This window comes from Mus caroli, unplaced genomic scaffold (assembly GCF_978045245.1).
Source record: "Mus caroli unplaced genomic scaffold, Mus_caroli_1 scaffold_18, whole genome shotgun sequence".
Lineage (NCBI taxonomy): Eukaryota > Metazoa > Chordata > Mammalia > Rodentia > Muridae > Mus > Mus caroli.
The window spans coordinates 7,437,381-7,462,571 of NW_028227273.1; the positions used below are offsets into that span (position 1 = coordinate 7,437,381).

The window sequence follows — 25,191 nt, forward strand, 5'->3', positions numbered from 1 at the left end:
AAGCTGGTCCGGCACACACAGCTGGACGTGCTTGTGTATACTTTAACCTCTTGTCTGTCTGAGCATCCCCATCCTGAGGGGCTGGGGCATTTCAGATCTGGTTAGGACAGGCTGCTAAGACCCATCAGCCTGCTAATACGGGCGGGGCTCAGTGTAGGGTAGTGGTTTTCAACCTTCCTAATGTTATGACCCTTTAATACAGTCCCCAACTATAAAATTATTCCATTGCTACTTCATAACTGCATTTTTTTGCTGTAATGTAATTCTGCTGTAATGAATCGTAATACCTGATATGCAGGATATCTGATAGGCGACCCCTGTGGTGGTTGCAACCCACCCCAGCGGTTGAGAATCTCTGATGTAGGCTAACTCTCCTACACTGCAGGCTCAGAGTACTATGGTGGCATCCCATCACCTCCCTCCTCAGACTGGCTGTCCAGCTCGGCTCAGTTCCTCAGAGTGCACGCACGCGGCTTCTTCTCCCTGCTGGCTCAGTAAATGCTGCCCTCACTGCAAAGCCTTGCTCCTGTAGGATGCCCGTCCATTCACTTGCCTCCTCCTCAGCCACCGACCTACCCCTAGTGGTTGTGGACACCATGGCTACGTAACCAGAAGAGAGGGCTGGGAGAGACTTCTCACCAGGCCGGAAGGAGGAGGGTTAGGATGGCCCGTTTAGGCAGCGTGCCGGCTACAACAAGCCCAGCACATACCAGGCTCCTCCATCACTCTGCTCACGCTCACCACAGCAAGGAAAACAATTTTCCAGGACACCGATGTAGAAACACCATCCCCACTCACAGTCTCACAGGGCCAAAAGTTTTGGCTCCTGAGTAGGGTGTAGCGTGTGCACCACACTGCTCTGCTGGTACCTAGGGTGAGGCAGGAACACCCCTCTGGTCTGAATTTCCTCTGCAGTAGGATGTGGTCAAGACAGGCAACCCATGGTTGCTCGGAGGCTGGGGTATGATACACACTCTACAGAGCACCAGTCTGTGTTCCCCACTTAAGCCCCCCCAAGACCCCACAACAAAGGAACTGTAGGCTTCTCCCTGCTACCCCAAGGGTGAACGCCCACTGGCAGCTGTATTACTTCTGCTTTAGGCTCCGTCCATAATAGGGCTCAATTTTTTTTTTTTTTTAATGCTGTGCTGGAGACTGAACCCAGGGCCTCTCATATGCTAAGCATGTGTTCTACCACCGACCTCTGCAGACACTTCTAAGAGTCCTGCTCACACCGGCCTCATGTATTCCTTGTGGTGCGTTGGAGCTTCATCAATGATCTCCTTATGGCCTCGGAAGAGGCTACAGGCACCAAGTGCCAGGTCTAGAATTGTGCATAGGTCAGGAACATGAAGAAGCAGCTAAGATTGGTGTGGCTACCATCTTAGTTCATGTGACTCTCCAAGTCTGGTCCTGCCCAGGGATTCATCAGACCAGACAGACCCTCCAAATCCCTAGATGTTATAGATCAGGGCAGCCAGCCATGCTCTAGGCAGAAAGAGCCAGAAGGTAGGGTTGCAGAGACCCAAATGGGTAAAGATTTGAGCTTAAGAACCCACTCAACGCCCTCAACCTTCTGAGACTTTCTAGACCTGAGGAACGGAGCACCGGCTTCCACTGGCCTGACCAGCACTGCTTTTGGAAGACAGGCACTATTCATCAAGATAGGCAAATAACTGAAGAGATTTTTAAAAATGCACCACCGAAGGCTTATCCTTCATGAGCTTGGCAAGACAAACTCCCAGGTTCCTTTACAGATGGCTAAAAATAGAGCAGTCTCAGGTAACTTTCCATCTGTTTCCAGAAGTTACGTGATATCTCCAGAGGAGAGGTATGCAGCCGAGCAGGGCCTGAGAGTCAGGATGGGTATACGGCAGAGGTGGCCAAGTGATGAATGAGTCACGGGGGGAGGAGAAGCAGACAGCAGGCAGTAGGAGTGGGAGGGGACGCGGGGAGGGAAGAACTGAGAGAGAAGGGCTCAGACTGACAAGTCAGGCTGCGCAGGCATGAGGAGTCCAGGGAAGGCAAGAAGGAAGGGCTTTCAGTAGTGAGGCTTAACACACAGTGAGGTCAGAAAAGCGGGCTCCAGGAGAAGGAGAGGGGGGAGGAAGGCAGAGTCCCACTGCCCTTGGGCCAGAGGAGACAACTGAGCTACTCAAAGGTTAGGTATGGCAGGGATCAAGGGTCCTATCTCCAAGTGGATCAGGAGGTCCTTGGGTGGGGCAGAGTGGACTTTGGAGCAAAGACCCTTGGTTCCAACAGTTCCTAGGCTTAGGAGAGCCTCAGTTTCTCAGGTATACGATGAGGTCATGTCCCTGCGTGGGATGTTGGCTATGTATGAATGTAGATTTCTTTTTCTCTTCTGCTTGGTTTCTGGAGACAATGTCTTTCAGTGTATCCCAGACTAGCCTGGAACTCCCATCAGTAGCCCACGCTGGCCTCGGTCTTCAGAGTTCTGCCTTAGCCTTTCAAGTGTCAGGAATGCAGGTTGCACACCGTGCCCTGCTGGAGACAGGGTCTATGAAAATTTCTCCAGGCAGCTTGGAGTTTAATGTGTTTCCCAGTGGCAGGAAAGGAGATCTGTACTGGGGTCTCATGTTACCTACAGTAGTCCCCAAACAGTCAGGGTGTGTGTGACAGTCAGCATGCACTGGGTCGAGGTCACCAGAGATGACCAGAGCCCTAGCCTGAGGTCTGCAGGGTACACAAAGTCAGAGACTCTGAAAGGCATGATTTAAGGGAGTGAGTGCTATGACGGCGGCTGGGGTCTCCGGACGCTGACCTCATGGATGTCTGTGGGGAAAAAGGGGGCGGCCGTGCTGGTGATGGTCTTGGTAGGACCAAGGTTGTCAGTGGATGGAAGGACCCTACTGAGGTCAGGGCCTGCAGTGGTGTCTCTAGGGTCAGGGAAGAGCTTTGGGTCACACAGTAGCCAATCCAGAAATAGCCCCATGTGCCAACCACTCACTCTTTCCCTGCATTGGAGGTAGGGTGCAGGACAACGAGCAAATGATGCTGTGGTCACTTACCTGATTCTAAGAAAAGTCAGGGCACAGAATAACCTTGCCCATGTGCCTGCCTACGTGGGCTGAGGTGTAACCACACCGACAGAATCAGCAGTAGACCCCTCACAAAGATGCTCACATGAAAGATAAGGACACCAAAGGAACAGAGAGAGGAGGTTGGATGCCTGTGGGTCTGAGGGTTAGGAAACTGCGGCAACACACCTGTCGGACGAGGGCCAGCTGCAGGGCAACATAGAAGATAACCTGGGGGTCATCGGGTGCCAGTTCCCGGGCTCTGCAGGAGAGAGGGAGTCAAAAGTCAGCTCCTATCAAGTGAGCAGCATGCTAGCCTTGTGCTGGGTGCTGTGGGCAATATGGTGGGAGATCCTGCCAGACCCTCAGATGGCAGCCGATGGCTCACACAGGTGACGGATGTCAAGGGAAGGAAGGGAAGGACAGGGATGGGGGCAGTGCACTGCCCTGAGGAGGATGCAGGCCTCCTCCTGCCTGACCAAGAAGCCCCAGGGACGGCAACGCTGGCTGGGAGAGGTGGGGAAGCCTCAGGTGTTATTTAGAACTAGACTATCTTGCTTTTGTGGCTGGGGGACAGCCTGACCCAGAGGGAGGCTGCTGGGTCACGTGCTCCAATCAAAGTGATACAAGAAGACCTAGCCAGGCCCTCCCAGGAACATCCCTGTCACTTCTGTGTGGGGGATGAAGGCTTAGAGGGAACACATAGGTTCAGGCCAGGAGAGGGAGGCTCAAGTGGGCTGGGTGTGAGCAAAGTGGGGCCTGAGGAAGGAGGCTTATTGCTTTCTTCACTCCAGGAAATCTCTGTGAGGTCCAGGCTGTGGGTGGGAGGTTCCTGCAGCTCTGATAAGGTTAGGCCGAGGCTACAAGGACTCGGTGGTTCTCAGCCGTCCTAATGCTGCAACCCTTAAACACAGTCCCTCAAGTTATGGTGACCGCCAGCCATAAAATTACTTCATTGCTACCTGACAACTGTAATTTTGCTACTGTTGTGAATCACTGATATACAGAATATCTGATACGCAATGCCCAAGGTGACCAACCCCTAAGGCAACCTACAGGTTGAGAACCGCTGCCATATAGGCCGCTTTTCCTGCCTTATGTCATATGTCACAACATCAGTGGAAGCCTGTGAGCCCCAGGAGCAAGGGTTGGGCCTGGCAGATGTAGAAAGCCAACTGTGATCTGACCACAGGGCTCTCCAGTGCCCAGGGTTAAGGGCAAAGTCACCTGACTACAACAACATACTGCTGCTTACTGGGTGACCTCCTGGCAATTGGGTTTCCTTATCCATAAAAGGGAGACAGAAACATCCATTTCAGAGAGGGAAACTGCACCGGGGGACCCTCCATTTTATCACTCTGTATGCAAAGAAGCAAAGGGTTAGGTCTCCCACCTCTCCAGGGTCTGCAGTGCCTTGCGGTGAAGCTCATCTTGCTTGGACTTCAGGGTGGCTGCAGGAGACAGGATAGATTGAGGGGTCACTAAAGAGGAGCAAATCTCTCTCTGGCTCATCCCCAGGGCACAGGAACTTGGTAAGGAAGGAACCTATCAGGGCCCCATGTGCAACCTCGGGGTACAGTAACAGGATACAAGGCACAGAAGACTGCTGTGACAATCACTAGCCAGGATGACAGTGCCTGAAGATGCTATGATGTAATGTGTGAGGGGCAGAAGACAGCCAGTACCAGAGTGTCATGCATGGCTTCAAGGGTACCTTGAGGCTACACACGGGAGCAGGCAAAATCTGAGTGGGGTTCATCACCTCCTCCCCTCCAGACGTCAAGGACACAAAAGCTGGAGTCCATCTGCTCAATGGGGAGGCACCGGACTGAACTAGAATGGCTGGGAATGGAACATGTGGCCCAGGACAGAAAGGATAAGAACCATATGACACTCCTGTAGAGACTTGGGTCTGTGTCTTGTTTGAGGAGGGATTTCAAAGACCCTTGGAGGCTTGCTGCAGAGCCGAGGGTACAGGCAGGCCTGTGAGGAAGGGAGCCACAGTGGGGTGAAAGACTGATGGCACTGTAGACAGGAAGCACTATAGCAGTGTGACTGAGCAGCACCTCCTCGGTGACAGACCGGGTCCGTGAGGAGGAATGTGGTACGTTAGTGGTCGCCCAACCGTCAGTGGAAACTCTTGGAACCGAGAGATGTGTATGCACGTGTGTGTGTGGCAGGGAGTGTATGTGCACACGCGCATGTCTCAGAGGAGTGTGCCTGTCTGTGGAAAAGCAAGGACAGATCACTAGTGGAATGAGATGCTATGGAGACAGGAGGAAGTCTGAAGCAACATCCCCAGGCAGTGAGTCCTAGGGCCAGGCACTCACCATCAGTGGCTTGCAGGCTGTAGGTGAGGCCCAGGGCCAGGTAGCCTTTAGGCAGGGACTCTCCTGCTTCCTCTCCAAGGCCAATTACCACCGTGGCGAAGTGTTCTGCCTCTTCTAGCTGCAAAGAGGAGAGGTGGTGGTCACTGGGGTGGGCTGAGCAGGGAAGGCAACACAGTCACCAACCTGCGACACCGTCAGCCGCAAATACAAACAGAACAGTTCCCCAAACTGCAACTGTAGGCAACGTGACTTATCCAGGCCATAGGACTAAGTAGAAGAGCCAGCTGTTTGACCAGGAAATGCTTCCCCAGACCTGTTCCCCCTCCAAGGAGCCAGTGCTCAAGGTCACAGGCCCTGGCCAATCCCCAAAGCCTGCTGTCCTGAGAACATGAACTCCAAACAGGTCAGTATCTGTGTTTCCTCCTCACGTGGTCTCTCTGCTCTGCAGACAGGGAGCCAGGCCTGGTGCAGGGCCTTGGGAGCATGTGCCTGGTTGAACATGGCTGACCTGCAGAGTAGGCAGGCTGCCACACAGGCTAGTCTAGGGCTCGCTCCCCCCCCCACCCCCCGCCCTTCCTGAGCAGAGGAGAAAGACCTTGGGCTGTTTTTGTCCTGGGAGCAGGAGACTGTTCCAGTTGGAAAAAGCCCAACTGGCATGGGACACATGGGCATACATAATTACACACAGCATGGGACACAATGAGAAGGCCCCAGGAGGCAGAATTTATGGACACCTTGTGGCACCCATAGCAGTGAGGTTGGCTAGGGTGTAGTGCTGGGGCTAAGGCTATGTCTATTCTCATGTGTTGCCACTAACTCTTCCCTAGGTTCCTGTGGTGGTGTGCATATGCTTGGCCCATGGGAAGTGGCACTATGAGGAGATATGGCCTTGTTGAAGGAAGTGTGTCACTGTGCAGGTGGGCTTTAAAGTCTTCTAATTCTCAAGCTCCGCCCAGTGTGGAAAAAAAACCCTCCTCCTAGTTGCTTTTGGTCAAGATGTAGAACTCTCAGCTCCTCCAGGGCCATGTCTGCCTGGATGCTGCCATGCTCTTGCCATGATAATGGACTGAACCTCTGAAACTATGTCATCCCCAATTAAGTGCCGTCCGTATAAGAGTTGCCTTGGTCACGGTGTCTGTTCAGAGCAATGCAACCCATACCTACTACGTGCAAAGCATAGCAGCATGACTACGTATCTCCCAGGAACCCAAGGGTGCTTCCTTCAGCATCTCCCTCCCACTCACACACACTTTCACACCACTAGACAGACAGCCACGCCCCAACCACAGGGATTCCATCCAGCCAGAGTATCACATGCAGTCCAGTGGAGGTGAGATTCACGCTCATGTTGGCTTCCAGTGGTGGCCAACTCTACACATATCCTGACTTAAGGTGATTTCCCCCGGTATAGGTAGGGTAGCTCTGACCATTTGCCACAGCTGGGCGGGGAGGTGTGCATAGGTTAAAGTTTCTCTGCTTGGATTGCGATAGGCTTGCCTGAGCCAGAGCCCATCAGCCTCGGAGCAGTGTCTCATTCTGAACACAGCTATGATGAGCCACGTGCACAAAAGAAGGCAAACAAAACCCCAAAAACCTGAGGGGGCGGAGGACCCACTCTGCAAGAAATGACAACGTTCCTGAGACTCAGGATCGTTCCTATAGGGCCAACACTATTTTGAGTTCTGATGCCACCCACAAGGCAGGGTTTCTGCATGTGGAATCACTGCAGTAATTATAAAGGAAAAATGGTATTAATTCAAAGTAAGTTAATGTACAGTACAATAATTACGCATGGTACTAATGGGCACGGATACTTTAGCTAGCAAATCGGGGGATGCTGTCATAGCGAAATGAAAACTAAATAGACACAAGACATTTTATTAGGTCCCGTCTCTCTTCCTCCGGAGCAGGTGTGGCAATCCGAACGCTTTAGAATTTGGCCCTGCCACCCTGGCTCTGAGGACTCAGAACCAGCTCCTGACTCTACTCACAGAGGCAGAGCCGGGTGCTGATGAGGACAGAGCACTGGGCACACTGCCCAGCCTCCAGCCCTTCGAGGTTAGCCTGCGGGCTTCAGTCCCTGTTTCTGTAAACTGGGACAACAGTGTTCCCCCTCAGAGGGCTACTGGGAGGACTGGTACCATGATGCTGTGATGTCTGGTGTGCTTGACGAATTGTCAAGATCAACAGCAGTGACTATATGCATTATGGCATATATATGGTTCTTGGCTGCCCAACATGACTTCTACCCTTGCTAGCCTCCTCCTGCTGGGGCCCTCAGGTTCACACTCCAGATACTTCCTCCTCGCCGCCGACGTAGGCAGCCAGTGGTCCTCTAGAACACAGGTAGACGAGGGTTTCCCACTGTTGTCTCCTGACCCTTACCCAAAGTAGCCACGGCCACCTAGGGAAGGTCCTCCCTGCTCTCCAGATTTCTAAGCAGCCTGAGGCCTGACAGCCATGTCATAGCATCACAGCAGGAGGTTATGAGGCACAGGGAGCTTATGTGATCCCCAGCCCCACGGTCAGCCAGTCAGCAAATGGTAGAGCTGTGTGGCTCCAGCCCAGGCTGGTTGGAGGGGTTCACAGCTAACCTCTGTACTCTCCCAGTCTCCTTCCCTGACACTGGGGAGAGCTCAGCGCGCACGGTGCACTGTATGGGGTGACCCTTTGGTGGTTCCGCTTCGCTCTCTGCAAGCAAGGAAACACTGTGTGCTTTCCCAAGCTCCTCTGTCTCCGAGGGTTTCCTAATTTGGTTCCCGCACAGCAGACTCGGAGCTGAGCTGGCACGCTTGCTAGGCTCAGGGTTGTCTCTCGTCTCCTGCAGCCTCATTCACCCGCACTGCCTCAGATGTTCTGCCTGCTTCTTCTCTTCCTATGGACCGGGCAGAGCTCCTCTCTGAAACCGCAGGCTCTGTTTAAAGACCTCCTGGCCTCTCCTGGGCCCCTCCAGTAGGGCCTGGAGCTGCCTCATGGAAAGTCTGCTTTTTTCCCTTCAGGGAGTAATAAGCACTTTTAAACTTAGACAAAGCAGTGGCAAGAGAGCCAGTGTGCTTCCGTGCTTCGTGAACGACCCATGCCCCTGGACTTGGAAAGGAAAGGAAAGGAAAGGAAAGGAAAGGAAAGGAAAGGAAAGGAAAGGAAAGGAAAGGAAAGGAAAGGAAAGGAAAGGAAAGGAAAGGAAAAGGAAAGCCATGTCCTTTCCCAGTGCCGTAAACGACAGTGGTAACCATCTGTCGTACACTTGCAATGTGCCATACACAGACACCATCTCCTATGGATCACAGCTACTGAATTAGTGGGCACACCAGCTCCCAGACTGTAGATGAGGGAACTGAGGCGCGCACACACAGAGAATCACCCCTCTAAGTCCCACAAGCTAGTGAACAGGTGACTAACAGACTTGGAACCTAGCTGTTTCCCATAGCCCGTGCTCTTCCTTCCCAGTACCTCTTCTGCTTGCTCGGGGCATCCAGACCACGTGAGACCCAAATTATAAACCGCATCCTATTTCACAACCTCTTCTGCTGTCTGTGTGGCATGCAGCATACACGCATGCCCTGTCCTCTATGTCTCCCGAAGAGGTTCCAACTTTTAAAATTAAATCATTTTTAAATGTGTTTGAAGGGAATCAAGAAAAACGTCTACATCTTCTGTTTTATCTGCTCCCCAAATTTGCCTTGTGGCCAGAAAGCAAGGCAAAGCAAGTGCAGAAGATACGTAATTGGAAACACTGGGCAAAGGCCACAGTGAAGAGACCAGGTTCCTGGAGGGCAGGGGCCCAGATACTCACCAGCATCACTCATTGGCCTCAGAAACAACAAGAGTTTTGCCGCGGAGAAGCATACCTCAGTTCAACCCATGCCCAAGGTGAGTACAAACCAGACTCTAAGAGGTCCACAGTGGGGCTGAGAAGGTGGCTCAGCAGTTAAGAGCACTGACTGTTCTTCTAGAAGATCTAGGTTAGAGTCTTAGCACCCACATGGTGGTGCACAACCATCTCTAACTCCAGTCCCAGAGGAGCTAATGCCCCCTTCTGGCCTCTGTGGGCATTGCATACACAGTGCACAGATATACATACACGCAGGGAAACCAGCCACATAGAACAAAAACAAATGAAAACTAACTGCAATAAAAGAATAGGGGGTGGGAGGTGTCCAGAGGAAGCATCTAAGTCAGGAAGGCTGCCCAGCTCGGCCTTATCCCTATTCCCCTAAAGAGCCTTCCTGACAGCTAACACTCAGACTATTTTCAGTCTCCGGGAACAGCCCGCCTTCCTCCCATTTTCTGGTGACAAGTCTCCATGTTTAAGCTTCCTTTCGGGCTTTTCTATTTATGTTGTCATTGATTACTTTGCTCCTAACTCATCTGATTTCAATTTGGACTGATTTGATCCTAATTTTATTACCATGTAATCTGAATGCACATAATCACTGTAATTATGCTGCGGAGGGAAACGGCTCCTCCATGGTGGGAAGACCTAAATTTAGGGCTTCCTGGCAAGGGCCGCCTTTGGTGGCCTCACGGCTCCTCGGAGCTGGCAGCTCAGGGATCACATGTGCCCTCCGCAGCCCTGCTCCCAGAGACATGGGTATTTTAGGCTTCATCTAAGGGATGAACCCAAGGTTCCCTCTCAGACGCCCTGGGATGAGGAGTCAGAGCTGGGGGTCGGGCGACTCAGCCCCCAACGCCTTCAGCTCCCAGCACCCTTGGCTGCAAGGATTCGGCCCGGGAGTCTGCAGCCGGCACCCTTGCAGCCTGCAGCTGCACGCCACCCACAGCAGAGTGGGCGCTGGCTTTGGATTCTAAATGCAGAGGAAAGAATGGGGGCTCCCTAGCCTGCTGGAGAGGATATGTGGGGGTATAAGATGACAGGTGTGAGGGATGATGAACTTGCTCTGTGTCACTCGGAGTATAGAGAACGGACGCTCCCTCACACCCGGAAGCTGACTGGGACCAAAGGGAAGATTATCTGGAGACAGTTACGAGTCGGAGTGGCACTCTCTAGGGTCCAGTGTCCTGGGTCTGAGTCCATCAAAGGCCTGGGCTCAGGATCCCAGGCCCTCTGTGTTCTCACTGCTTCAAGCTAATGACCTTTTGGGGATACTTTCAAGAGTCCCCCAGTAAAGGCCATCAGCTGAGCAGACAGCAGGATCCAGGAAATTCTAGGGGTTCAGTAAGAACAAAGACGGAGCTGCAAGGAGGCCATCTTTGTTTTGTCTCAAGCTAGGGTTGACTTCGGCCCCTCCCTTCTTTATACTTACGAAGTCATCTGCAGCCTCTTTTCTGGTCTACCTCTAGGTGGGTCTAGGTAACTCTGAGGTCTTACCTGCCACCCCATCCCTCCTACTTCCCATCTGTTTGACTCTCTGAAGATCACATTTCAAAGTTGAACCACAGTCAGATACCAGTTGGGAAACTGGGGCTAGCTATGCTGTCAAGACAGAGGTTAGTGGGGCCTCCTGTCCCTACACAAAGGTGGCACCCTGTCTTCTACTACAAACATCATTCCCACTTGCTAGAGTCCTCCCCAGGAGGTCACCAAACCTGGGCTCTGCCCGCCATACCCTCATCTCACGTGGCACTCACCCAATGCAGGGACCCAATGCAGACCTTGGCAGCCATCAGGGGTACCGTGGGGTCCGAGGGCTGCAACTTCATGCACTCACGCAGCAGCGACACGGCGTAGGCTGACTGCAAGGCAAGAGTAGGGAACACAATCACTAGTCAACCTACGTCTCCACGTCTAGGGTGTCCTATGCCCTCGGGGAGTAGTTCTCCCAACAGTCCTTGCTCTGTACCCCAGAAAGAGAGCCCAGTGGGAGGAGGCCCTGTGATGCTCACTGCAAACGAGTCCTCTGAGCCTTGCTTCCCTCCATTGGAGAATGGAGACCACGAAGCTCACCCTCTGGTGATGTGACAACACTGAACATGATAACAGACAGAGAGGATTCACGTGAGAAACACAGGGGTTTGAGAATAGACAGGGGCTCTAACCCTGTCCTCAGAGAAGAGAGCCGGAAACAGGACTGGACAGATGGACAGATGTACAAAGGAAGGCGAGAGAGTGTGTGTGGGGGGGGGGGGTGGGGGGGTCAGGGAGACCTCCAGACAGGAAGCTGAGGCCCCTCAGGGCTCTAGGACTCAACCAGGAGAGTTAGAAAGGAAGGGTATCCAGGCCCAGACAGGTATGTCAACCGCTCCAATTAGGAATGACAGATAATAAATACTCCATATTTTATCATGTTCCAGGCATTTTTCTAACTCAGGGGCTACCAAAAGAGCCCACTGCCTGGTTTTGTAATAACGTCAAGTTGGCACTCACTCATGCCTGTTAGTACAAACTCTGTGTGCCGCATGACACCACACCACATGGAGTGGAACGGACGAGACGGACTGGCTATTAACAGTCAGTTCAAACTGACTACCCCTTTACAGAGAGTTCGCTAACCTCTCCATGAGAGTGCTGGATCTTCACACCATCCCTACCAGACCGGCAGCACTACAACTGAGAAGAGAGCCAAGAAGCCAAGCCGCTGGCGCAAAGCCTGTAAGTGACCAAGGTGCAAACACAACCTGGGCCTAACTCTTAAACACTACCCTATGAGGGAGTGTGTGTGTGTGTCGAGTTTCGTGGTCTGGTACCCGGAACCTTATGCTTCCTGTATCTAACACATTCTGAAAGAGAGAACAGTAACTCTCCTGGCATGTAAACTCCTAGTCACCTGTGACCCTCAGGTCTATGTGTGTGACTACAGCAATCACCACATGTGACCCTCAGGTCTATGTGTGTGACTACAGCAATCATCACATTTTGGGTTCTACTGTGGGCTAAGCTCCTTTAACACAGCCCTCTTTTCCCCCTAGGAACTCTGGGAGTGCCACTAAGGAAAGGAGGGTTCTGGCAGGCTCATCTGCCTGCAGTAGGATGACTGGAATGTGTGTTTCCACCGCCCCCGGGTTACCTCTAGGTTCCCCACCATCTATGGAAGAACTTTCTTCCAGCTGGTGTCGCAGATTTCCTGGGGCTCTGACTGAGCTACGGTTTGCATCCATTCTGAGTGTGTTCTCCAAGAATGCGCGTGCTGGAGGCTTCCTTCTCAGAGTGGTTAGCCCCAAGCTGGAGAACCACAAAGAGACGGGGGTCTACTGGGGCATGCGTAATGGTCACTGTGTGTGCCCTAAAAGAACTGGACATTGTTCTCATAGTTCCTGCAAGGGACTGGTATCAAACGAACACTTCCAAGTTCCTCCCCATCTGGCTTCCTGTCTTGCTGTACAATTCCTCCTACTCGTTTCTACTCCTGGTATGTCATCTGCCTTGAGGTGGCCAGGGCTGGCACCCTGTCCCTGAGCTCCAAATCGATTGAGGCAAATAAGCTTCTAGTGCCACTAACTGAAGGCATGTTCATCCGGGGCCTACCCTGGGTTCAGGACTGGGCTGTGGTGATGGAATCTGACCAGAGAGACAGACAAGCCCTCCAGGAGATCACAGAAAGAGCAGGGTCAGGGAAGAAAACAAATGTCAAAATCCCCCATCTTTCTAAGATAGGACAAGTTTAAAGCCAGGACCAGAAAACAACAGGCACAACAGGAGTTCTCAGTGTGGACTACATTAGGGAAGACTGGTAGCTGCCAGGGTCCACCCCCTCAGAGATGCTCTCCCGGGAGTGACACACTAAGTTCCTCGCCACTGTCCTTAAATCTACACACCCCAGCGAGCCTCAGGCTTCTCCTCAGCTCCTGACCTCTGCATCCTGGAAACAGGATTCTCTAGTCCTGACCCTCCACAGTCCACCCACTGCTTCCCACTCCACCCCATCCCTTCCCACCCCACCCCCATGCAGACTGAAAAACACTGCTATTTAAGGAGCCATCTGAGGACCCAGCAGTAGGAGCAGCAGGCTTCTTTTCTCCCCCCCACCCCACATGCTGGTTACCTAGCAACGCAGCCAATGAAACTGCCGCATGGAGACCAAGAGAGGGAGCGACCTAAATCATGCCACAGAACTCATCCGTTATTCCTATGGGGTGAAGCATGAGGCATATTTATATCTGCCCAGCCGTACCTTCTGGAAGGTACGGAGCCTGGGTTCCTACCTTGGGCTCAGCAAAGGCAGGCTCTGGCCAGCCACTCCTTTGAGGTCTGCCAGGATAGTCAGGCAAATGGATTTGGCATGCAGGATTCTCAGGGGGGGTGGGATTGGAGGACGCCTTCTACAACAGTCTCCCGTGCACTGTGTGCATGGGTGGGAGAAGATCAATGTCTGCAGCCCGTGTAGCCTCAGATACGAGGAACTGCTAACCACTCCAACTCCCCACGCCCACCTTGCCGGATCATGGATGAGCCAGAGTAGGTGATGGCTTCCCAGAGGCTGGAGTCTGGACCACTTTGGGTCCAGCTTCCCTATTAGGAGGAGAAAGATCCCACATTTGTGGTTCCTTTTCCCGAGGCTGGGGCCTCCAGGAACTCTCTCAAAATTGAAGCTAACTTTCACGGATAGTTTTTTGTTCTTTTGTTTTGTTTGTTTGTTTGTTTGTTTGTTTTTAAAGGGGGGTAGCTTAAAAAAAATCCACCACCCCAGGAGCACTGCAGGACTCTAGGTTGTTCCTCATCTCTGCTATGCTAAGGCTAAAGGTGTTTCCTGTTTGGGGGAAAGCAGGAAGAAGCTGCCCCATGCTGCTGTGTATGCAGGAACTGCATCAGGTCCCGCCGCACCCCCCAGCCTTCTGTTACTTCCTAGACAGGCTGGTTCCTTCAAGTCCTACACAGCTCTGTTTGTGCTAAGGTCGTTTGGCCCCTCCCACTCGGCCCACACTGCCCTCTGCCTGGAGTGCCCGCTGTCCTCTACCTTTTCATTCATCTCATGCTGCTTGCTCCTAGGGAGTGTCCCCCCTAATCCTGCAGGGCCAGTCCTGTCTGTATTCGGATTTCTCCCGGAGTTCTGACAACTCCCTGCTGAGCAGAGCCATGGTGGGTTGTGCTGTGACTTTGAGATGCTCTGGGAGGTGGGCCCTGTGATGGAGAAGGGCTGGGAAGAGCGATACCCAGCAGAGGATGCCCGAGGAGAGGAGCCTCCCCGCTGACTTTGGCTGTGCTCTGCAGACAGTCTGTCAAGCCTGCAGCGCCTGAACCTCCTCCCTGCCAGGCCCTGGCCTGTCTCACTGAAGAGACCCAGGGCTGGCGGCAGCCCCCATCCGCGGAGGCGGTGCTGGCACACTGGGAAGGCCTCCTCGGAGAGGCTGTGGGGCTAGAAATGGAATGTAGCGCAGATGGGCAGGGGGCGAGGGAATTCCCTCAGCCCCACAAAAGGGCTCTGGGTATTTACAGCTCTTGAAACAGTCTGTGAGCTCAGACCACCTTGTTTCCTGCATTCATAGCATCCTCAGACACATTTCCCTCAGCCCCCCAGCTCCGGAAAGCCTCTCCTTTCATGTCTCTGCTTAAAATAGAGGCTTACATAAGCAGCGTTCTGATCTGAGCAAAAATCAGGAATGCTGGAGCAGGTGCTGGGCAGATGGAGGGCGAATGCCTGCCTACCCTGGCAATGGGCAGAGCTGGGCTCTTCTGCTGCCTCCACCCAGGCACCTCTTGCTACCTCCTCCTCCTCATCATCTACCCTCCTAGGCACGCTCCCAACTCCCAACGGCAAACACCCTGTGGTGGACCACAGGAAGAGAGAAACATCCACGCCCACACCTGCGCATGGGCACGCTCACCGTCGCTAGCACGTGAACACAGAGCCTTCCCCATCCACCTCAGAGAGTCATCCCAATACTGGGTCACCAACGGCTCCAGCACCAGACTCTGAGAAACCACATCCAGGAGAGATCGGAGCAGGCGTCGAACCCCCGCCCCCACAGCCCCAGCCTTACCTTCCCACAAGCCACCATGGAGAGGGCCACTTGGTACCAAAGGTGAAATTCTCCAAAAGCACACTTCATGGCTCGCTCTAGGCACTGGGGAGGAGGAACACGCAGTCAGCACCGCCCCACCAGCCACCTGCTTGCCTCGTCCCTCACAGGGTAACCATGACCCGAGTCGCTGCCTTCAGGGGGCCGCAGGGCAGCCTGGGAATACAGGGACAATCCAGTCCCTGCACACAGGCACTGTGATGAGGCACAACGGTTGTCTCACCCTCTGTAGTCCTAGGTTCCCACCTCCATACTACACGGATGGCTTCAGACAGCCATTTTTGATGTGCAAATGAAATAAGGCTTATGAAATAAAAATAACTAGTGTTTATTATCACGGGGCACGGTAGGGCTCTCTGCTTTTTTACACGTATCAACTTCATAAGGTAAGGTCTCTAATGACCCCCACTGCGCAGAACGTGAACCATGAATGAGGCCAGGGTGGCTGATGTGGAGGTCACAGGGCTAGTGAGAGGCAGGCCAGTCTGAGAGAAAAGGGCAAGTGGGGAAAGACCAACGGTCACCTCATATGATTCTCCCAGGAAGTGAGGTAGGCTGAGTGATTGACCCTACCTCTGACAGCATGACATACTGGCCTCGCCGGCCCAGCGTGATGCTCAGGAGGTCGTAAATGGCTGAAGCATTCTGCAGGCTCACTTTCCGGTCCTCAGCCTGCTCTGGTGCCCGACTCAGTACCACGTCCCGAGTTGCCTGCAGGTGAAATGGAGTTTGGCGAAACACGGTGAGGGTTAAAAAAAAAAAATCCGATGGCCCTCACAGGGGCCCAACCTGCTAACCCCACTCACTCACTGTCACATTTCACTGCTGCCACAGGCCCAGAAGCTGACCACACCCTCGGAAATGGCCTCCCCTGTCCCCGAAAAGCTCTCTCCGAAGACAAAAATCCTTGGTCCAGGTGGGGGAGGGGGTCATCCCAAAGCTTAAGGTCCTTAGTGTTCATTTTGGAACTCTGTGAGTTCCAAACCTAGAGAGAGGCCGAGAGGGCAATGCCGTGGCCATGTTGCTTTTCGTGTGAGTGTATCTGTCAGCCGTTGGCATCCTGAATCCCGCTTAGTTAGCAACACACGTGTTAGCATCAGGCCCTCTCTCTTTCGTGCTCACTCCTTCTTCCGGGATTTAAGGTATAACCACTCACCACAGCTGTGGAGCCCCCTGAGCAGCAACAGGGCAGGGACATCTGGGGTCTGAAGGGACTCTCATACGTTCCTATGGCTGTGTTTGGCAAAGCTGAGATCTGGCCCCACACACCTGCTGGTACCTCCCAGCATCTTCTCCTTCAGTCAAAGCGGTCTTTCTTTATCTAGCTTCGCCTTCCCTGTCGGAGTCTACTTTGGTTCCCAGTGGCTGTCATGTCAACCAAGCACTGGCCTGCCAGATAGACCCTAAAACCTGAGCATCCCACCAGATCCAAGGCCCCATCCGGCCCACCAGTCACTCTCACTGTTTGTCTCCGCAAGGAGCCGCGCGCCCTCCTGTAGGCAAGGGGCTGAAGCTCCTTGGTGGTCTGTATCCCTCCTCCTCCTCAAGAAAACACAGATGGCCAGGGAGAGGATGGCCTGGGAGGAGGAGCCAGGATTGGTAGGAAATCCTCAGAGAGATCTCTGCTAGAGCCAGCCTGTTAATCCTAGCCAGGAACTGCAAACAGTTAAGGAAGGGAAAGTGCCAAGAAATCCTCTCCCTCCCGGTGAAACCCACCCACACAGCCACGTGGGAACACAACCTGTGCTTCGTCCTTGGCAATGTTCCTCCCCACTCCTCCACCTCCAGCAGCTCTTTAGCTCCAGGCACCCAGTGGGGACCGTGGGTGATGGGCTCCTCCAGGCAGCCCTGGGGAGGGGAGGAGGGGAGGAGGGGATGGGGATAAGAACAGATCCAGGAGGGATGCATCTGCACATGCATGCTGGACTCTAGCTGGAGGAAGGGATAAGCCAGGATCTGTAAGGATGGCATCTCTGAGGCAGAGGGAGCCTCACTGGGCACTTTCAAGGGTGGGGAATCCACCGTGCACAGAAGTCATGTTTGGAGCATATTGCGGAGTATGCTGTCACCGCTGTCCTCGGAATGGCATTTAAACTCCCTTCTCTGTCTGCTCCTCCCTGCCTGATGTCTCTCCAGCCACAAAGCACTCACTACTGTTTCCTGTCTTCAAGGCAGGTCACCTTGGTCACCGTACAGGTCTCTGTGTCAGCCCACCAGCATCTCCCAGCTCAGAAGGGCAGCGGCTTTCCTAGAGCCGACCCACCTCTCTGCCTCCCTGGGACTCATACACTAGGGTTTCGCAGCCCCAGCCGGCTCATCACTCTGTGTGACAGGGCATGCCATTTCTAGGTTGAGTTGCTAAACACAGAACTTTATAAATCCACCTCTGTGGAGCAAGCAATGTCCCAGGAAGATTACTCTGGGCTCGCATAGAAACTCCTTCTTTGTCTACTGCAGAACCTACCCTAAGAGGGCAGGCCTCTGGGTGGGTCTAGTATGTGCATGGGGGGTAGATTTCCAGAATTGGGTGTGATGGGCAGATGAAACTGGGCAAGTCCTCCTGATGCCCCGCCCCTCGACAGGCTGACAGCAGTGACAGCATGCTCTTAGGGGGTCCTTAGAGCTTTTGTGCAGGAGGGGACATGGTTACCACAGAACAGCCTGAAACAGAGGTCTGCCCAGCTGCTACCACGGCTTTAGGAACAGGATTACAAAACCTGGTATGCTGGTTGCTAGGCAGTGCCTGGGTATGTAACCATGGTAACGGAGTTGGGTGGGGAACCTGGAGCAGAGAAAAGGGAAGTCTGGGTACTTGGCCTGAGAGCCACAAAGGAGCATGAATTCACATGTGACTTGAGCCAGGGCAGGCCTCAGAGGCAGGGGGTGCCACCACTAGGCTTGCAGTCCCTCTCCAGCTTCCCCATCCCTCCTCTTTGGGCTCACTGACCCTAGGTCACACAGGCTTCATAAGTAGCCTGTCCAGAGGTAGACCCAACCCGCTCTTTCTCTTTCCTGGCTACATACACAGCCTGAGTCCCGGTTTCATTGGGAAGACTTCAGATCCAGTGAAGAGTTCCAGACCCAAGGCAGTGAGTAAGCTGAACATACCTGTTAGTGTAAATACACAGCTACTGTGCTGTCTTCCCTCCCACCGTCCTCTGTGCTGTTCGTGGGGTAACAGTGACTATTCTCCCTGGGTTTTTCCTGCCCACCCTGTCTACTTTGCACTGCCGTATCTGCTGCACCCAGCCTTTGGCTCCCGCTGTAGGATGCTCTGTCCTTATTAAGTCAAGCAATGGTCCTTAGGCAGGACCCCAGAGGTGTTCCTGTTCCTTACCCCTGTCTCTCTGGTGGTTTTCCCAGGATAACCTCCCCCAGACTAGAGCTTTCAGTTGCCAGGAGACCAGCCCCACACCCATCATCTATGGCTCTATAGTCCTCAGGACCCACCACTGCTCGTTGTTGCCCTGAGACAAAAATCCAGGGAAGCTCATTTCCTCAGGCAGGCACAACTCTTGTTGAGGTGTAAGCCTCGAGTGACCCCCTCAGACAGGGAGCTCTCATTCCTATCAATTCATCTGGCTCATGAACCCAGACAGCAGTGCGACAAACACAACCTTCCTAGAGGAGGCCCGAGGGCCTAAAGACGAACATTGAAATGCCACACCAGGCCCGGGTACTTTCCTGAACACTACGTGAATGATTATCCTGGAAGTTCCCAATTTCTACTGCTTGTGGCTCAGGGGGCTCTGACCTTCACCTCTGCTCAGCCCTGTCCTCCTCTTAATCCTGGACCCAGACAGGGTTCCTATCTAAGCAGGGGCCAGGGGAGGGGAATCAAAGACTTCCTAAGTGGCCCCTGATTATTCCCACAGCCCTCTTGCCTACTCTCATCCCACCTTTTAGACAACCAAGGAAGGCTGAGGAGGGTGACTGAGTGAACTGACCAATCACTCCGAGGGCCGAGAGCCAGCTGAAGCACAGACGTTCTAATTCCACCCCGGCTGCTTTCCTGACTCTAGGTCCCTCTCAGAAAGTGTTTATAGCAGGCTTTACCGACTGTATTGGAGGCCTTGGGCTGGTTTTGCTGAAGAGGGAACCAAAGCAAAATGCAGGGAGGGTCTCCCCAATAGAGTGCTGTCTCCTTGCAAAGAACGGTTCCAAAGCCAGATGCCCAAAGCCCCCTCGGAGACATCAGGCAACTGAACCTCAGGACCTGCTGCTGGCATCCCAACAGTCACCCCGGAAAGAAGCGTCTCCCCGCCCCGCCCCCACCCCCGGAGGACACGTCCTGTTGTCCTATTCCTGTTTGGTGTCCCCCACTGGCAGACATAATTACCACCAGCTTCTACGCTGCTGGTCCACAGAGCCAAGAGCTCTAGCGGGCTCTGTGACAGGTTTCATCTACCCAGCGACACAGTTCCTGCGGCAGATGTCACAGTCTTCCTGTCACGGGTACTGAACCACGGGCTCCGAGCCGGCAGCCTTCTTGCAGAGCAAGTCCTCCCTCGACCGCCTTTGAGCAAACCAGGAGCCAAAAGCTGGGACACCGTGTGTCATCTGCTCAGCCCCACATGGAACCTTGCCTGGGAAGCCCCTTTCTTTAAAACAACGCACAAATGCACCCAATGTCCAACTAGATGAAAACCTACATGTATTCAAAAGTAACTAAGTCAGAATCAAGGTTCCTCTCCCTCCCCAGCACGAAAACACACTTTGAACAACCCAAAGGGGTAGCTATGTTCATTTTCTTATCCACCTGGTTTGAATATACTTGGCCCAGGAAGTGGCACTATTAGAAGGTGTGGCCTTGTTGGAGTAGGTGTGTCACTGTGGCCATGGGCTTTAAGACCCTCATCCTAACTGCCTGGAAGTCAGCCTTCCTCTATCAGCCTCCTGATGAAGATGTAGAACTCTCGTCTCCTCCTGCACCATGCCTGCCTGGATGATAATGGATTGAACCTCTGACCCTGTAAGTCAGGTGTCTATTCACAGCAGTAAAACCCTAAGACACCACCCAAACTTCTTCCACGGAGGTTTTATTAACTCCATCTTGCAGATGAGACACAGGTTCAGGGAGAGAAGACTCTTGCTTAGTTCTGAACGACACATACAGGATCTGCACAGCCGGGCACCTGATACTGGTATAACACAGAGCTGGTTTGATAAGGTGTAGGGTCCCTGTCCCCGGAGATGCCTCCACGCTCCACCCTTGTATCATCCAATTCTGAGAGGCCACACCAGCAAAGCATTCTTCCCCAGCTCAACAAAAACAGTAGCAAGGATTCAGCTGGCTTTAACCCTCACTGCTTGAGGTGGGAGCACACTGGGGATAAGGACGTTAACGTTTCTTCATCTGACCCATGGTGCTGAGCATGGTCCAGCACAGTACAGCTGCTCAAAAAGATTAAGTGACGGTTAATATTGAGCCCGTGTGGGTGAGTGGATGGACAGGTGGGTGGGCAAATTAGATACGTGCGAGCACAGATAGTGGCTGGTGGGTAACTGGTGCCCTAAAGACACAGATCAGGGTCCAAAACACAAATCTTCAAACAGTCATAAATCAAATCCCTATGTTACTGGGAAAACACTGGTGATTTCTACTTATCTCTTTGAAGACATGTTCCCTCATCTTTTCACACAGAACGAAAGCCCTATGCCGGCACCAGACAAGCAATGTAGATCCTAGACAACCACTCTCTGAGTTCCCAACCATAAAAGTGGGGCTACAACACTAAAAACCAAAACCCCATAAATACCCTCTGCCGGATGGGGCTCTGGATGTCCTGGGAGTGAGGAGCAGTGGGGACAGTGGCCGAGGCTGCATGGCAGGAGTGGCTTTTACCGCCATCAGTCTGAGAGATGCTGCAAAGGCACAGCCAAGGCTGCCAGCTGCTGCTCTAGAGGTCTCTCCACGAGCCTGTCCTCTATAGCCAAAACTAGTCCTCAGCAAGAAGGTGAGGAAAATCCCTCAGGCGCAGAGGCCACGCTGCAAGACCTGACACACCCCACAGTCCACTTTCTAGCCAATTAACCATCCAACTGCAGGAGTCTGCAGGATGGCTCAGTGGGTGAAGGGGGTGACTGAATCATGTCCCTAGGACTCATGTACTGAGAGACCTGGCTTCCACAAGTTGTCCTCTGAGCTCTGAAATCACACACTGAGGTGTACAAGCTCACATACACAAGACTCAGACATAATAAACACATTAATAAAAAAGAAAGTGGTAGGCATGGTGGTGCATGCTTTCAATCCCAGCACGCAGGAGGCACAGGCAGGTGGATCTCCCGTGAGTTCAAGGCCCACCTGGTCTACATAGTAAGTTCCAAGCCAGCCAAAGCTACATAGCAAGACCCTGTCTCAAAACAGAGCGAAATGAAAAGAACATCGGTGGAGGGAAGGGGAGTTTAAGGAAGGCCGGGTGGGTCTCTGAGTCCCAGAGGCCGGTGTGCAGGGAAGGGAGGGGGGCTTCTATAGATGGGACTCTAAAGTTTCTACTGTCCAGTCCCTCATTTCCAAATGTCTGCTGGACAAGCCCTGGCCTCATCCATACTCACAGCCAAAGAAACACTGGTGACCATGAATAATAGCCCAGTTCAGGGCATCTCGCGTTCTCAACCTCTGCTTCCCTTACGGATCATCTAAGGCACCTGTTTCTCAGGCTGGCAGTCCCAGCTAGCAACACCAGCCAGCTTCAGCACTGAAGGACTTGGACCCAGCCGTGCGGACACACCTCCTTACTCCGGGCTTCCATCATCTGGGCTCCCTCTTCTTGAGCGTCCCTTGGAGCCTGAGGTCCATCCTTCATCTCACACCTCCAGGGCTACCCACCCACGCCATGCTCTCTTTCCAGGAGCCTCCAAAGCACTCTGCAAACGCTGCTGAGCACTGTGGTCCCCATGGCATGCACTCAGGCACACACACACTCAGACAAGTATCTTCCCAGGGCTCGGGAGACGTGAGAGAGCCTGGATACTAGAATCATTCACTACTTTATTACCGCCACCCTTTATGAAGATGCGAACGCCATGAGGGCAGGGGCTTGTCTCCATTTTGCTTACTGCTCCATCTCTGGCTTCTAGGACAGGGCCAGGTGCAAAGCAGATCAACCGTAACTCTTGCGAGACTGTAAATTCTATCCACACTTACCCGTGAGTTGTTACCATCTTATGAAGAGGACACTGAGGCTCTCAGAGTCTGAAGGATTTGCCCTTGGCCCTCAGCTAACGTGTGCAATGCTGGAGCCCGGATCCAGGGGTCGTGCCTCCAAATGCACACTCCTTCAGCTCCCTCTCTGTTCTCTTACGACATTACAGCACCTCATGGCTGCTCAGTGCAGACTGCTGACTTGTGATAACCAACTAGTTTTTGTAATCCCAGAAGAGGGGTTCACACACACTCAGTCCCTACCCACCTGGTGACAGATGCTACGTCTCTCAGCATAGCCCAGCAGAGCTAGTGTGGCCAAATCCAAGACTAATAAGCCAGACTTGCAGTGTGTGTGTGTGCATGTGCGTGTGTGTGTATAGGAAGCAAGAAGCTCATGTGTGTGTGTGTGTGTGTGTGTGTTTGTGTGTATAAGAAGCAAGAAGTTCATACCTTCCGGGCATCCCTGGGAGGCAGAGCTTGACTAAGCCATGCATAGCCTCTGCCTATTCCAGCACGCTCCATAACCTCAACCCACTGAGGTCAGTGGTGCCTGGGGCTTACCATGGACTCACTGATGAGCAGCAGCAAGAGGGCCTCCTCTATGTTGTCTTTGGGGCAGTAGAGGCTGGAAAACACAACAGCATCCCTGGCTTCAGCCCAGCCCGCATCAACGGCACCTCTGGCCCCCAAGCGGTCCTCATGTCCCGAGTCAACATCAGCCTGGTAAGGTGACCCTCTCCTGCATAATTCACAGGCACCAAATACCAGGCGCAGCTCCTAACAAGCCCCAGGGCTCTGAACCTGAAAGGCTGCTGCTACCTAGCAGAAGAAATGGCTCATCTATCCATATCCATCCCCAGCCTGTGGCATGGGGAGAAAGCAAGAGGCCCTGCTGGTGACTACAGATGTCGCCTTCAACTGGCACATCAAAGGGGTGTGTCAGGAACCTCCAAATGTGTGGCTTCGGGAAGCCATGAAGATCCCCCCCCCCAACCCCACCAGAGACCATCTTCCTTAGTCTCTCAAATGTCTGCCTGGTCCTGTACAGGGTGGGGGCTGGGAAAGCAGGGTACAATGACGGGCCACCGGCCGGGAACAGAGCCTGGATGCATGGTGAGACCGGTGGGCCACAACAGGGCAGGTGGGACTCACTTGTCCCCTTCGTAGAGGTGAGGTTTCCGAAGAGTCTGATTGACGAAAGAGTTCTCCTCCTTGTTCATGAACTCAGGCAAGGGGTGGGACAGGGGGCTCCAGTAACAGTCCTCGCTCAGGGAGTGCAGCAGGACCCCTGCCAGGTGCTTGGCGGCCACCTGGAAGAGAGGGAGAGATGCAGGCTGGGCTCAGACTTCTTCAGCTTGCCTGCCTGCCTGCTTGGCCCTCTGTTTCCCAACTGGCAAATCCACCCACTGCACGCTGTGCTGGGCCTCTGGAGGGCCCCACAACTTCAATCCTAAGTCCCTCGCTGCTCAGGCCCTGCAGCAGGAAGCCCCCACGTCTCCCAGTATGGCCTTGCTCCCTCCACTCCACTTTTCCTCTTCTCTCCTCTCCTCTCCTCTGACTGGCTCTACCCACTGAGGACTCTGCAGTCCCTTCTAGAAGGTGGGGGAAGGTAGGAGGCTGCCTACCAGATGCTATCTAGAGACTGACAGTTGACCCAAAATTCCTATGAGAATAATAAAAAGCAGCCATGGCCCTGATCCTGGAGGATCAAAAAGTCTAAGAACACAGACCTAAGCTGGGACACAAAAGGAAGAGTCGATGCCAGTCATTAAGACCATAAAGAAGGGCTGGAGAGATGGCTCAGAGGTTGAGAGCACTGGCTGCTCTTCCAGACAAGAGGTCCTGATTCCCAGCAACCACAAGGTGGCTCACAACCATCTATAATGAGTCCTGATGCCCTCTGCTGGCAAGCAGGTGTACATGCAGATGGTGCACTCATACATTAAAGAAATTAAAACAAAACATAAAAGTGAGCAATATCACAGCTCTTAAGGACAGTTTTGCTCATGCAAGGGATGGTGGTAGACTTCAATTCTGACCTCATGCTAGCAATTCATGACCTCATCTTCAGTGCCCTGATGAAAGAGAGATGAAGAGAATGCCTCCCAGGCTTGGTGGGAAGTACTCTGGGATCAATTAACAATGTCTGCTGAGGGCAGAAGAGGGAGGGCACAGGCATGCATGTGAGGTCAGGGACCTCCCACTAGGGCTCGTGTTGCCTCCCACCCAAATTGACCTCTGCATAAACCAGCTGCAGCCAACAGCCACATTACCACTTTGAAGTTCTGTGTCGCTTTGGTCTCCACAGTCCTCAGAATCTCCCGGAGCTCCCTCATGCCTTTCACAATATTCCTGGGGGAGAGGACAACAGAAAGTGGGACCGTTGCTAGCTGAGCTCCACAGATCCCCTCAGAGTCCAGCACTAACAGGCTGCCTGGCTGTCTGAGTCATTTTTGAACACCTCAGTCAGTGGGATGAAAGCCAGAGTTGTAACTTCAGGACCCTCGAGGTCTAGGACGGATAAGCCGAGGGAGGAACCCCCAGCAACTCGGGCTTCTGATTTATACCCAACTAGGCACCAAGACACCAGTACTACAAACAAGATGTCACCTTGGTCCAAGTGCCTTGGGCTGTGTTGAACTTTATGGCTTCTTCATTGTACTCATGGTGTAACAGGTCCATGTTGGAAATCCAGCCTCATTGGTCCCTACCACCAGGGCCTGCCTCACCTTGATGACCACACCAACCAGGCCTACTC

At 53.2% G+C, this 25,191-nt stretch overlaps 1 protein-coding gene across 4 annotated transcripts in view; it reads right to left on the reverse strand.

Moving 5' to 3' along the window:
* Ttc7a (tetratricopeptide repeat domain 7A) overlaps nucleotides 1-25,191 on the reverse strand; it is a 102,014-nt gene that overhangs the window by 36,852 nt on the left and 39,971 nt on the right. For all 4 annotated transcript variants that reach the window (XM_021186046.3, XM_021186047.3, XM_085833194.1 and 1 more), the window contains 9 exons: nucleotides 24,707-24,785; nucleotides 23,586-23,743; nucleotides 22,995-23,058; nucleotides 15,857-15,994; nucleotides 15,245-15,328; nucleotides 10,958-11,062; nucleotides 5,369-5,486; nucleotides 4,432-4,489; nucleotides 3,228-3,300 (listed from right to left, as the gene is read on the reverse strand). In XM_021186046.3, coding sequence (XP_021041705.1) covers nucleotides 3,228-3,300; nucleotides 4,432-4,489; nucleotides 5,369-5,486; nucleotides 10,958-11,062; nucleotides 15,245-15,328; nucleotides 15,857-15,994; nucleotides 22,995-23,058; nucleotides 23,586-23,743; nucleotides 24,707-24,785 — 877 coding nt within the window. The remainder of the gene's footprint in view (nucleotides 1-3,227; nucleotides 3,301-4,431; nucleotides 4,490-5,368; nucleotides 5,487-10,957; nucleotides 11,063-15,244; nucleotides 15,329-15,856; nucleotides 15,995-22,994; nucleotides 23,059-23,585; nucleotides 23,744-24,706; nucleotides 24,786-25,191) is intronic.